Genomic DNA, 14,572 nt, shown 5'->3' with positions numbered 1-14,572 from the left:
CAGGCAGGTCATAGATAAAAGTGTACAGATGTTCAGTGGAGGATTAGTTAGAAAGAAAAATCTTTAGGCTTTGAATACTTCAGATCACTGTTCAATCGATTATCTCAAATTGGAAAGGGTAGCAAACCTCTGCAAACCTGATGGTAGTCCATGTAAACTGATGAGCATGGGAAAGAGAGCATTCATCAGAAAAGCAGCCAAGAAGGCCGTGGTAACTGTCGAGCGGCAGACATACACAGCTCAGGTGAGAGGATATGTTGACAACGCAACTGCCAGACTGACTGTTTTTGCATAGATGTGGCTCCAAAAAGTGAAGTAAGCTATTTATGTTAAAAGAGAAAAAACAACCTTAAATAGAGGGGGGGGGGGGGTCTCAGGTTTAATCTCTCCAAAACCTACAACACAGCAACAGAGTTGATTCCTCCCCACGATTACTCAACCCCCATCATGATGCATGGGACAAAAACATCTTGCCTGGTCCGCCAGGCCAACAATGACCCTAATGTCTCCCTATTACTAAGGGGCGGACCTTTTTTTTCCAGTTCAATTTGCATGTTTTCTAAGCCATAACAAAGCTTTGTTGGGCTACTTTATAAAGCTTGGAACTCAAGACTAATCCAGACATTTTGAAATGAAAAAGCTTCCTGGATGAGAAGTGAAACATCTTAAACTTGGAAAACAAAGTCCTGTGGTTTGTTTTTTCACTTTTTTAGAACTCCAAAAAGATGGCCCTTTTAAAGAGAGAGGACCAAGGACGTCTTTGAGGAATTTCCTTTATAAGTTTGCCACAACACACAGCTAAAAGATAGCAGAATCAGTTGTCACTGTTGGATTGTTTTTATCTACATGTAAACTGTCGTGTAGCAGTGAGCACTTGAGATTTCTCTACACATACCAGTAAAACAAAATTGTGTTTTGAGCATGAGGTTTTGAAGATACTTCTCAGGAAGCCTGTCCGTTAAAGAATTAGAGAGAATTGCGATGGACTGGCGACCTGTCCAGGGTGTACCCCGCCTCTCGCCCGTAGACACCTGGAGATAGGCACCGGCACCCCTCGTGACCCCACTTGGGATCAGCTTGTTAGAAAATGGATGGATGGAGTAAAAGACCAATATTTTTGGTTTAAAATATAGCCAGGCGTTACAAATGTCTGGTCAGAGTCCAGATCTAATTCCAAAAGAGAAACTGTAGCAATTATGATATAATCTGCAAACATTTTGTTATTCAAATGTGAAAAGCTGATAAAGATGTATTCCAAAAGGCTTCAAGCTGAGGGAAAGGGTCTCAATACAAATGCACCACCTCCTCATTAGATTTAATTTGTAAAAAGGTTTTGTTTTTCTCACTTTACAACAATGTAATACTTTGTATTGGTCTGTCATATTAAAGACAGAAATAAATTTTGTAGCTGTACATAAAAACACCAGGGAAAGTTTAAGTGGCATGAATACTTTTGCAAGGCACTTTTCTGGAGGAAATAGCCGCTGTAAGAATCTAAAGTTGAGAGTACAAGTTTTAAATGACTATTTTAATGTAAGCTATATTCATCAAAATAATAATAATAAAAAAAAAACATTTATTAGAACAAATTTCAAACAAAACATTACAAGTATTTGTACAGACTTTGAACCTCTTATTCAGAATAGACAAGTCTTGTAAGAAGCTATTTTAATTTATGCACAAAACACAAGCAAACATGTAGAAGAAGTTAGTTGGAACTGAGGCAAAAGGAACCCAATAGAAAATAACTCAGTAAGGTTACGGTACATAGATGGCTGAAGCTGCTGCTACCCTCCACCTGTTCATCTAATGCCAATAACATCCTGCTTTCACAAACATATTTAACTCAGAAGCTAAAGAAATAGTAAACACTGTCAAAATTCAAAAACAATGTTTGTTTTTTTTTTTTTTTAGTTTTCTTTTACAAAATATTTATAAAAAGTACAATGGTAACAACTTAATTCATTTCTGTGAATGCTCTCAAATAATTGGCAAAACATAGACACAATTCTGTTTTCTTCTAAAAAGATAATCTCTAAATGCTTAAAACAATGAATGAATGCATAGAAAATCTAGACAGAGGCTTCAAACATAATTTTCTGTACAAAAACACAAAGAAAGGGAAAATCTTTTTTTTTTTCACTGATAGCTTGCTTTTTTAGCTGCTGGAAAAACAACAGAACAAAGTAAAACAATAGGATAAACTATGTTCACAGACATCAAATATCTACATCCTGATTCTACGACTGGAGCTGGACACTGATCCAACTTTCAGATTGAACATTGCTGTTGTAGCAAATGTTAGAAACCATTGGTCATTCCAACAGAAGACTTGCTTTAAGACTTCTGAAGCTAATCCCATAAACAAGAGCAGCATAAAAAAACTGTCTCTGGAACCCTGGAATGTGATCCATCATGCAAATTGCAGCGGAACAACAAAGCAAACACATCAGATGAAGTCATGCAAAGCAATTTGTAGTCCTCTTCCATCATTACACATACAGGGCTGTCTTAGGGGGCATCAGAAAAAAAACAAAAAAACCTTAGATGGGATGACACTCCCCAAAGTGTCTGCAGCAACGGAGATCCAGTTGTTTATTTCTCTTTTGTGAGTCCAAATTTTCCAAATGTACCCCAAGGCACCAGAGAGAAAGTAGGCATTTCCTTTAGTGGGCAAAACCAGAGTGTGTTTTCATTACATACCAGCTGCCATCGAGTTTCATAGTGGGACTGAACCACATACATAATCTTTTACAGATCTGATGCAAAGCACGAGGAGTGTTGAAACAGTCATAATTGACAACAGGGTAATGATCTCCGCTAGAAAAGTCTGGGGTTAATAGTCATCATAGGTGTTGAGATCAGAGAAGTATGCATTGGTATATGTCTTCCCGGCAAGCTGTGGGTTGAAGTACTTATTCCTTTCCTCCAGAATCAGATTATTTTTGTTGAAACCCTGCAAATAAAGAAAAGAACAAAAATAGATGGAGAGGAGAAACGGATAGGAGTCAGTATGGGCCTTTTTTTGTGCAACTTATGGATCAAGTGATTAATCAGGCCAGATGGCAAGGTAAAAGTAAATCCAAAGGAGCAACATAAATCAATGGGAGACTGCTCAGTGAATGTAACATACATTTCACAGAGCAAGGTCAGAGCATTTGCAACAGGCTGGAAAAAATGAGTTCTCACCACAGGGCTAAATTATTGTGATGCACATCCGAATGTCCACCTCTGTCATCTCTAATACCCAGCATCAGCGGTTTTTATGGCCCTTGGATTGTCGGTCCTCCAGGACAATCAAAGCCATAAAAATCGATCAAAGGCGAGTCTCATTTCTGTTAAACAATAAGGAAGAACCAAGGGGGGTAGTGGTAGGGGGGGGCATCTTGTCTGTCTCTGCATGACGCAGTAAACATGGAACAAGCCTCTGATGTGCTGCTCAGTACAACATCAGCAATTTGGCAAATAGATGTGTTCATATCCAGTCTGCTGTAGTGGGAAGCATGATAGGAGTCCCTTGGGGCAGTGTAATTGAACACTTGATGATGCTGCATTTACAGCTGATGGATGTTTCAGACGAGTGTACTGGGCAAAAAAAAAAGGTATATTTTGCTGCGTTCCCGTTATGTGATTTGCAAACAAAGGAAAAACCATCAGCTTTCGTGCAACACCAAAGACGTGCATCTCTGCTAGTGTCTGCTTGGCTGCCTTTAAACCGATTTGTAGCAATATGTTTAAGCATCATCTACTGTGTCTTTTGAATTAAACATATTTATAATATTCTTAAAAATTATTAAATTATAGTTTTTGGTGCAGCTGAAACAATTTATCTTAACAATAAAGTGCTGATAGTGATAGAGAGGTAACAGAGGAGGTTAAAACACCGACATAACAACAAGACTTCCCTCTCAGCCCATTAATTAAATGAATAATTAAAAAATATAGCATAACGTGAAGGACAAACAGAAAACATGCAAATGTAAGCACTAAAAGGGAGGAATACACTGCCTTCTCGCCAGCTGTGAGAGAGAAGGGAGGCAGCCATGACGGAAGGATGAAAGGAGTCAGAACAGAGGAAGAGAAACCAGAGTGCTGTACTCCCAACCTGCCACGCACAGGAGGTGGAAGGATAGGGCACATTGGGGAAGAGGAAGAAGTACTGGATGATGGGTCAAAGAGTTGTTTGGGTTTGGTGTGGGGAGTCAGGAAGCGGGATGTTGTTGAGGTCAGGAGGTTGGTTAGTAGAAAATCTCCAGTCCACGCATAGAGACCCCCATGTTAGCAGAGAGAGGCTGGTGCATTGCAGGGTCGTCCAGAGGCAAGAGAACCGACACGTCTGGCTGCAGGAAGGAGAGGAATGGGCAAGAGTCATCCTCAAAAAAAAAAAAAAAAAAGTAAAAGGCATAATCTAGTAGTTTTTCTTTCTGTTCTTATGTTTGGTGTTGTACTTGCTCGTAATAACAATAATATTATAAAAAATAGTCAGAGAACTTATGTGAGTTATGCATAATTATAGTGATGTATAATCTTGATGTAAAATTTAAAAAGAGCATAACCTATCAAAAGCAGAATTAAAGATATAATAAACTATGCATACGTGTAGTGCTGTGACAAAGTATTTGCCCTTTAACAGATTTTTTTTCCTGGCACAGGTTTTCATCCAACCCATTTTGTCAAATCCTGAAAGACCTATCATTTACCAAATTTTGGGAGAGCTGATTTTTCTTGCTAAATACTGCTAAATCCTCACAAAATCCCTTCAGAGTCTGTCTGACTACATCAAGTATGTAAAAATCGTCAAAAAAAATGGCAACATATCAGGCTTAAATCTAAAGAAGTTCAAGAAGCAACAAGAAAAAAAGTCCTTCATGCCTTTCAGTGTGAAATGGACTAACTTCTCACCCATGTAAATAAAATAGAAATAATAAATAAATAAATATATATATATATATATATATATATATATATATATATATATATATATATATATATATATATATATATATATATATATATTAGGGATGCACGATATTGGGATTTTGGCCGATATCCGATATGCCGATACTTTAAAACTCATGAAGCCGATAACCGATATCGATACCGATGTTAAAGCTGGACAAAAATAAGTCATTGAAAATAGCAGTTTTATTATCCATTTTTGACACTTTGAAAAATAATATACTAAAATATATTTTCATATGCTGATATTAAATTGATTTTTTAAAACGCGGTATCGATCTATTTTACTTTCAAAATCTCGTGAAATTTCATCGTTCTCTTACAAACTCCTGTGATATTTTGCAAATTCTTGTGAGATTTTGTTAGTAAAATAGATCGATACCGCGTCAACATATAAAAATATGGCAAAATTTCGTGAATTTTCGGGGGGATTTCGTAGCATAACGATGACATATAGCAATATTTTATTAGTAAAAGAGATTGATATGGTGTTTTTAAATGGCAATATATCAGCATATGAAGATATTGGGATATTTTAATGTATCAATATTTTTTCCCTCGTCTTTAGATGTTTAGATGTAAAAAAGTTTTTGAGGAAGAAGAAGAAGTAGTATTTTTATTTTTTTTTTAGACTTTAGGAACTCAGAAGCTGATCAAATATCGGGTTAATATCGGTGGGGTGGCCGATGTCCGATATTCAGTTTTAAGACCGATACAGGCCGATACCGATAGGGGGCCGATTATATTGTGCATCCCTAATATATATATATATATATTTTTTTTTTATGTAAATATATAGTAAATATATATATATAGTAAATATATATATATAGTAAATTTCTCCACTTTGAGATCAATAAAGTCAATCAATCAATCAATCAATCATGAAAAGGTTCAGTGAGGATTACCTATACTGACCAAAAACACCACAAAAACCCAATTAACGAAACAAAATCTTGTTAATGCCTTATACTCTTCAGAAAATATTCTGTGGACTGACGGGTTAAAAGAGAATCTATTTACCGTATTTTCACGACCATAAGGCGCACCGGACTAAAAGGCGCACTCTCAGTTATGTGTCCCATTTCTGTATTTAACACACACATAAGGCGCACCGGACTATAGGGCGCGTTTTTTATATACAGGTACATGTCCTCTACTACCTTTAAATACCTCTACTGCGTATTTAAAAATACAGCGGGGGCAAAACTGAGTATGACTGTGCTTTATTCATGTATTTATTACAAAGTATTAATCAAACCTGGCAGCTGGCCGTGAGACAGACACATCGCAGATGACACAGCGGTGTGATCACTCCTAAATTAACTTAAAATCCTGAAACCTGCCGACGGAATATGTTCGCTTTTATTACCGGTATCCTGGTGCCTGCAGTTAAAATTATTTAGATGAAAAACACCTGCCAGCAGCCGCGGTGAGGCTGCTGTTGAAGGGATTTACTGTCGGTGCACCGCTGGTATGTGGGGGTCTGAGCGCCTCCGACAGAAATAGATAATCTGGATGAACTGACTGCAATTATGAAGTTTTCAGGTGGACTTTCTCACTTAAAAACATATTAAAACTACTTTATTCCCACTGATCACAGCAAATATAGCTGCAAGATTTAGATTATTTAGATGAAAAAACACCTGCCAGCCACCGCGCTGGAGAGGAGGAGACGCGCCCAGAGGCAGCTGTTGAATTAAGCTTTCAGGTAGAAAAATAGAGCGGGAGCAAACCTGAGTATGATTGTGCTTTATTCATGTATTTATTACAAAGTATTAATCAAAGCCATCAAAGTCATCATCCTCTGTTTCTGAATTAAACAGCTGCGCTAAATCAGACATGCCAATTTCCCCATCTGCGCTGTCAGTCACTTTCCGTGCAGCGCAGCTCCTCAGAAATAATGCCTGCTTTTGCAAAAGCTTGAACAACAGAGCCAGCAGACACGTAGTAGTCCAAGCATCTACAATCCATCCGCAAACGGTGGCGTAACTTGCCCGGCGCTGCCTTCCCATTATCCTGAAACTGTGGTCTCCGTCTGTCATCCATCGCTCCCACGCCGCTAGAAGCCTTACTTTGAACGGGCGCTTCACACCGACGTCGAGCGGTGGAAGTTCCTTTGTCATCCCCCCCGGGATAACGGCGAGCACAGCGTTCATTTGATTCACCTTTTTTTCACATCGGCTGTGAGATGGGCACGCAGCGATGGTGATGCGTGGAAAAAACCACCTAGTCTTCTCAGATACACCTGCCTCAGCCACGCATCCACCCAGCCTTTTTCATCTAATATCATATGTCATCAGAGCGCTGTCTGTCTCGCTGTCAGCTCCCAGATCTGCTTCTCTGATTGGTTGATGCGGCGCGTCCAGCAGCAAAACTTCAATTTTTCCATCTTGAGCAGCAGCAGCGCGTTGGCGGCGCTTCAGATGCTTAAACGCTCCCGACGTGCTGCACCAAAACGCGCTGCAGGACCTTTTGCTGCACCTATACGCGCATCAACCATTGACTTTGCATGTAAACTCGCTGCTTCTGCTGCGACTGCTGGGTCCGGTTCACACCGATGTTGAGCGGTTGAACAGCAAGCACAGCATTCATTTGTTTCCCCATGTTTTTCACATCAGCTGTGAGATGGGCACGCATGGAGTTACATATTAACAGCGATGGTGAGGGGTGGAAAAAAAAACAGCTGGTCTCCTTACATTCAGCCACTCTTTCATCATCTCCTCAATGAGGTGGTCTCAAAAGTCGCAGTTACAACACACATAGGGCGCACCGCACCATAGGGCGCACCGCACATTTTGAGGGAAAAAAAAGACGTTTAAGTGCGCCTTATAGTCGTGAAAATACGGTAGCAAATGTTGCCCATTATAACTGATGTAAAACTGAATGCATAAAAAAAACAAAATCCTTAACTAATATGCCTTGAATCAAAACTCCGAACTAAATCTTTTGTTCATCATTTACTCATACAGTAGCTAAAAGGATGCATATTATGCTTTTTCAGACTTATTAGTTGAAACTTCACTGCGACATAAGGTGATTTAGGCTCTCTGATTGAGAGTTGGAGGCAGAATGTGCATTTGGAAAATGACTCATTACTCACTTGTCATACGGCCTCCTTTGTATTTCCACACCGACTGTCAACATTCATATCTGCCTCTATCTGCAACCGCAAACCGAATTATGCTTGATGCTCCTGACTCTAATTGTATGACAAATGAATGCCATCTCCAAACGCTTGAAGAAATTACGCTCACAAAAGTTTGCTCTAAGCTAAAGGAGCTGCTCGAGCTTTAATATGGATAAAAAACATATTTATAAATGGAAAGTTCTTTAGCAAACAGAGATCCGATTTGTTTACTTTGCTAATGCGGCTGATATTGATGACTTCCACTGAGAATATGAAGCCTCCAGATATATGTAGGATGCAAAGTTGGCATATTTTTTTAGAAGTAGTATTAATTTTTTTCTTTTCTGTACATTAAGTAAATCGCCTGATTTCAATAAAAGCAAAGACCAAAAAAGTTTTGCAGGCACCTTATGCTTACTTTCAACCCCTTATTTAAAATCATTTATTACTGGATGAGGTTCATTGTTTCTGTTTATCATTCCCCTCAACCCAAATTATAATTGAAGTATTCATTTTCTATTCTATGATTTAAAAGGTAAGCATAAAAGTGTTTAAATAAAGGTCTTAATGTTAGTTAATTAAGATGAAGCAGAAGGTGGAAACTAAAGCTTGTCTTTTCTAGGTGATAAATCATCAAGTAAGTTTATACCTGATAGACAATACAGTGATCCTATAAAAGGTTTCCACGTGTTCTATTTGCATGAAACGGGAAATCATCACATATCCTTGCTCTGTTTCGCTTTTTAGATAATTGTTTTTTTGCTTTAGCTGTGAACTTGTATGTTAAAAGATTAAAATTGCTACTACTTTTAAAAAAAATTTAAAGTCTTTACTGCAAAATGAAATATTAAAATAGAATGCATTCATTGCAGTTAAAATGGCAAATTCAAAGACACGTGTTTCTGTTTTTCTTATGTCTATGTGTATTAAAAATACATGCTAATTTATTCTTTTCTAATTGTTTTACCTGATTAACTACAGTATTTTTACTAAGGTTTTAGATTTATTTCCTCTAAAACCAATTGTGTGGGTATAAACTGTGCCTACGGTTTAGGCACTTCACTGCTGTATCACAGATGAAACCCTAGCTAGAGCAAAGAGTGTCTGTGGAGTAGTGCTAATCACCATCCCATTTTGGCCAGACAGCCTCAATGTGTCAGTGGATAAGAGGCAATATGTGCCAGGAGACTAACTGGACCACTTCAGCTGACTCTGATACATCTGACTATCTGCACTTTAGGATGCAATCATAACCCAAAAAGCTGCTCAAGCCAGAGGACACCCTTACTGATTATATATAAAATCAGATAGCAAATTGTTAGGATTTTAGGAGAAAGCAGTGCAGCGCCAAGGAAACAAAGCACAATCGCACATTGAGACAAACACAGAGACGAAGAATGTGCAACTGCCTACCTGTGACGAGTGTCAGTGAGCGACAGGAGGGTGTGTGACAGTGACAGTCATGAGGTAAGAAAAGCGTTTTAATATGTGACACCGGGAGAATAAGTTATGCTAATTTACCAAAGGAGCTGTGTGATATCCAACGAATGGACCAAACTGATCTTTGCATGAACATTCATCAAACTCTTAACCCCCAGTGAATGAAGAAAGTATCCATCTACAGACCTTAATGGCTTCCACCGTGTCATATTTGTCCAGCTTGTTGATGTGGTTGGTGATGCTGGTATTGAGCGGTGCGGCAGAGATGGGGTGGATGACGGTGGCATCATGAGACTGCTGCTGGTAATGCTGGCAGTAGGAGTAGACGAGCAGGGTGACCAGGCAGCCAAGGATCGAGCTGCTGAGGCCCACAGCGATCATGTGGAATAGGTTGAAATCTGAGAGGGGAAAGTGGAAGGCGTAAGAATAGGGCTGGGGCTAATTCTAAAATATTTAAAAAAACAAAGTGTGTGTAACACAGACCCTCGAACACTAAAAAAAAATCGAAAAAATGGGCTATTAATATTCAAAATATCCCTTTCTTCTCTCTGACTAATGATTTATTATAGATAACCCATTGACATACTGAGTTAAAGTCCTCTCTCTATACTAAGTCTGGATAAAGTCTAACTTTAGTGTAATAACAGACTTAGAGTACGATTTTACTCTTATACTGGAGCGTATTTCTTTATCCATAGTATATGCAACATCCTGTAATAATACTAATTCAAAAGTATGCCATTAAAAAAAAACCTTACTTCAGTATTTTATGAGATCTAAACCTACAGAAGTTTTATCCCTAAATTGGTACAGCATGAAGAGGCAATGTAGCACATCCTATAAGCTAAGTTAAACATATATAGACTGTTAAGAGATATAAACAAATCTTTGCTAAAGAATAAAGCCAGTGTGAGGGTGCCTGAGACCTGCAGGATCCCTATCCAGGCCTAAAATGTTCATATCTTAACTTAAAGTTACTAGATGTACTTTTAAAAAAAAGTTAAACAACCAAGGTTAACAGATATGTAATGAAGGCTTTTTTTGATATGCTCGATGGTTCCATATACAAGTTCTAATGAGGTCGAGTTAAGCCCCAACAAACTGAGCAAGTAGATTTATAAATCATAGCCTAGAATTTGATTTGAAAATTATGTAATCTGCAACTATCCTCATCATACTTTACATAAGCTGAGGAAAACATTAGTATAAAAAAGAGGGAAAAAAAACCCTGAAATATATATATTTTTGGTTTAAGACCACAAATTAATTAGATTTTCGTGATAGATTAACACCAAATAGCGTGTATTTAAAAGACAGAAAGAAGATGGATGGAAATTGGTTTCAGGTTGTTTTTTTTTTTTACAAATTTGTAAAGATGACAAAGATATCATAATCTTTTCAGCTATAAGCTGCTTTAAGGGTGTTTTCATTCATTAATCAAATATAGAAAAAAAAAACATGATTGCCAATTGTTCTTAGCAGAACACCTCAAGTTTAGAATAGATGGGGACATTAACTTTATTCAGCCATTAACTTTCAGAATCATAGAAAGGTTTCAGATATTACAGGCTAACAATGGAACAAAACGACCCACTTGTCCGTTTCAATTTGCATGTTTCCAAGCAATACAAGGCCTTGTCTATATAAAAACTCAAACTCACTGCAGATCCAGACATTCGAATTAAGAAAGCTTTCTGGAGGGGAAGCGAAACGTCTTCAAATCTTGGAAACCAAGTCCAGTGGATTGCTTTTAAATTGATTTTTTTTAAGTTTTACTGAACTTTATGTATGCTTACATCAAAACCAATGTGTGTGTGTGTATATATATATATATATATATAATTTTCCTTCTGTTGAAAAATCCTGGACTGTTTAGTGTTTGTCTATCACATAAAATCCTAATAAAATACATTCAAACTTAAATAAATTAACACTTTCTATAGCACTCCATGCCTTATCTTAATTCCTAATTCCAATAATGTCCCCTAATACAGCTTAACCGAAAACTGAATATACAGTTTCTGGATAAAATAACAAAAATATTTTTAATATAACCTCCCTCATTTCTTTCAAACGTAAACAAAGCTCTTCTGATCGAAACACCCTCTTTTTTTTTATCCCATTATACCAGATGCTGTATGCCCTCTTCGTTCACACTAACTCTCACACATCCAGACGTAAATTACCTCCGCAGTGCCTCTCCTCCTGACTGGACCGTGCAATGGAGACTTCTAAAGGTGGAAACAGTAAAAAAATAAAACAAAAAAAACAAAACAGCCGGTTAGCAGGAAAACACTTTAACACATGCATACTTCCATGTTTTTTCACCGACTCGTTCTACTGTAGGTGAGCTTGAAAATGACAGCTGTGCTTAATATGAAGCAGGAAATCGTTAAAACTCCACAAGCTAATCAAGGCTGTTGTACCTTGAGTGGTTTATGAAAAGTATCAGTTCCCATTACAAGGGAATGAAGTACAAGACGTTGCTAATGAACCCTAATGGACTACCTTTCCCATAAAAAGGGATGGATGGTGTGATAAAAATGCAGATGGATAATTCTGTAGAAATTTTAGATGAGGATTATATCCCTATTAATTAACACCTAAAGGTTACAAACATTTGGTTCGGTCAAATGTTTGTTCTTTCTCATAATTAATGACCTCGTCAGAAGGATGTTAAACTTACAGATGGTTATGCTTCTTGAAAAACTGTAAAAGCACCTAAACAGGAATACTCCATCCTTATTTAACTATTCAGTGTCTCAGATATATCATATGAGGCACGAAGAATCCTTTCTTGAAAGGAGGAGCTTTAATGATCCTTGTTTAGCAGAGGTGCAGGGATCAATTCTTTTCTGTGTCTCACATTACCAACTGTCAATAAGGAGATGCCTGTCTGAGCCGATGTCAATACTAACAGTGTGAGAAAGACAGGAGGGTGTGGGCAGTATACAATAAAGCTTATCATCCCGATTCAATTTGATTATCCATCTTAACTTGTCCCGCTCTCTGTCATAGGCAGCCAGCATAGATTTATCAAACAAAACAGTTGCTCAGTTTTACATTTCTCCACAGGACTTACATTCACCAATATTGTGTGGCTCTAGCTGCCTATAACCAACCAACAGGTACTAAGGCATAAAGGCTGAAACAGAAAACAATCTCTGCGAATCATTCAGATTTTCCTTTGAGAATTAACAGCCTGGCAGTTCAGATGACAGCAAAAATGAGATGGTTTCATAAACGGCAGGGTTGCTCTCAGCTCCTACTGGGAATCCAGTTCTACTGGGTGCTTCTGCAATGTGGGACATAACTGGGGCGGCGGAAGGAAATCTAACAGATTTCAGCAAATACAAATGTGCCAAAATGAAAAATAAAAATATGATAGTGAATGAACTTTGGAAAAGCAGCATCCGAAGACTGGTTAAAAATCAGTGTAAAAGAAAATGTTTAATTTATTAACAGATTATGCAAAATCTCTCCAAAAAGCTCAATTATGAGACTTATACACAATTAAAATATGTTTACATATATAGCAATAATTTGGATATAAGAAATGTAAAATGTGCCTAAGGAGAAAATGCTCTTCAGTTCATACCTCAGTGTTTTTGCTCTCCAATAATCCTATTGTATGCTGTATTAGCGTATTTAAAGGCGTCACCAACTCTCATTCAAAACATTTATGTATATTTTTTTCAATGCAAAAATCTTTGATAATGCTTTATGATTTATTAAATGTATTAATCTTCCATTTCATTAATTAATAAAATGAGGCTCAAAACAAACATTCTAACACTAAAATATTTAATGTTCTTCTATATACCTGGTAGAAAGGCTGCGCCTCAATCACACTTCTAATCATTTGTTATAATCATTTAGCCTGTCCTCTACTCTTAACCACATACTTCCTCCCTCTTATCTGTTCATCCGTATCTCATTTCTCATTCTTTCTCCCCTTATATCCACCTTATCCCTGTCTTACATTCCTTTTCATTATCTTTATTCATCTTCATAACCTCTTTTTTTGTTTAACCCGTTCCACTTTATATTCCTTTTAATGCTAATTATCCTTCTTATCCCTCATTACAACCCCAAATTTTATTTCACCCATCCTTTGTTCAGAGCTCCAACTAATCATTCACATACTCCTTTATGGTTTTTTGCATCCCACTCATCTACTTCTCTTTCATACTTTTATGCAATTCTTGGCATCCTCACCCTTTTTTTTATCCCACCAAATCCTTTTCATCCCACTCATCCCTTTATCTTTCCAAATTTGACATGTTATCTCAGGCGAGGGCTGCAACAGTTCATTGGATTAATTGTGATTGATAGATTAATGAAATAAACACATTTCCTAATCTAATAATAATTAACTGGATTATACCTGCTCTATAACATGTGATTTGCTAAAAGAAAAAAAATCCAATCAGAGCAAGAGTAAAGCCAAATCTGTACAAAAACATGCTTTTTACATTTCAGATTAAAAACCTTATTGATAAAACATGCTCTATTCAGAACTGTTTAAATGAAAATTTCAGCTTGTCCTTGTTCAAATTCTGAAAAAATTAATTCTTTGGTGAAAATAGACAATGGATTAGTTGATAAGCACAGTAATGATTAGCTGCAGGCTGCAGCTCTACCTTATCATGAGGATCCAACATTTATGATACATTAAACTAATGTATCTTGTCTACTGTATTGTTTACTTTATTTCTTAGCAGAGATTCCCACTTTCTGTCTCATAATATGTAGTAAGGGCCATTTTCAAGCCTTTCCGACACACATAAATTCAATTCAATTTCAATTCAGTTTATTTATATAGCGCCAAATTCACAACACATGTCATCTCAAGGCACTTTACAGTTCAACCAGATCATACAGTCAAATTGATACAAAGTTTTCTATCTAAGGAAAACCAGTTGATTGCATTGACTCATTGACTCAAATACAATCCCCCACACTAAGCATGCTTGTAGCGACAGTGGAGAGGAAAAACTCCCTTTTAACAGGAAGAAACCTCCAGCAGAACCAGGCTCAGTG

General features: G+C 37.2%; 1 protein-coding gene across 3 annotated transcripts in view; it reads right to left on the bottom strand.

Annotated features, from left to right (window-relative positions):
- Positions 1–1,553: 1,553 nt before the first annotated feature.
- sema5a (sema domain, seven thrombospondin repeats (type 1 and type 1-like), transmembrane domain (TM) and short cytoplasmic domain, (semaphorin) 5A) overlaps positions 1,554–14,572 on the bottom strand; it is a 207,281-nt gene continuing 194,262 nt past the window's right edge. The window contains exons 20-23 of one of the 3 annotated variants that reach the window (XR_005281131.1): positions 11,716–11,760; positions 9,716–9,927; positions 4,117–4,340; positions 1,554–2,956 (exon numbers count right to left, since the gene is read on the bottom strand). Coding sequence is in view for 1 of the 3 variants with exons in the window: in XM_038289057.1 (XP_038144985.1) it covers positions 2,837–2,956; positions 9,716–9,927; positions 11,716–11,760 (377 nt within the window). In the remaining 2 variants the exon portion in view is untranslated. Of the gene's footprint in view, positions 2,957–4,105; positions 4,341–9,715; positions 9,928–11,715; positions 11,761–14,572 lie in introns of all 3 variants that reach the window. The other 2 variants (XR_005281130.1, XM_038289057.1) reach the window with 2 other exon arrangements.

The sequence above is a fragment of the Cyprinodon tularosa genome, unplaced genomic scaffold (genome assembly GCF_016077235.1).
Source record: "Cyprinodon tularosa strain WSP-4 unplaced genomic scaffold, ASM1607723v1 ctg262, whole genome shotgun sequence".
NCBI lineage: Eukaryota > Metazoa > Chordata > Actinopteri > Cyprinodontiformes > Cyprinodontidae > Cyprinodon > Cyprinodon tularosa.
This window is presented reverse-complemented; position numbering and strand designations above follow the sequence as displayed.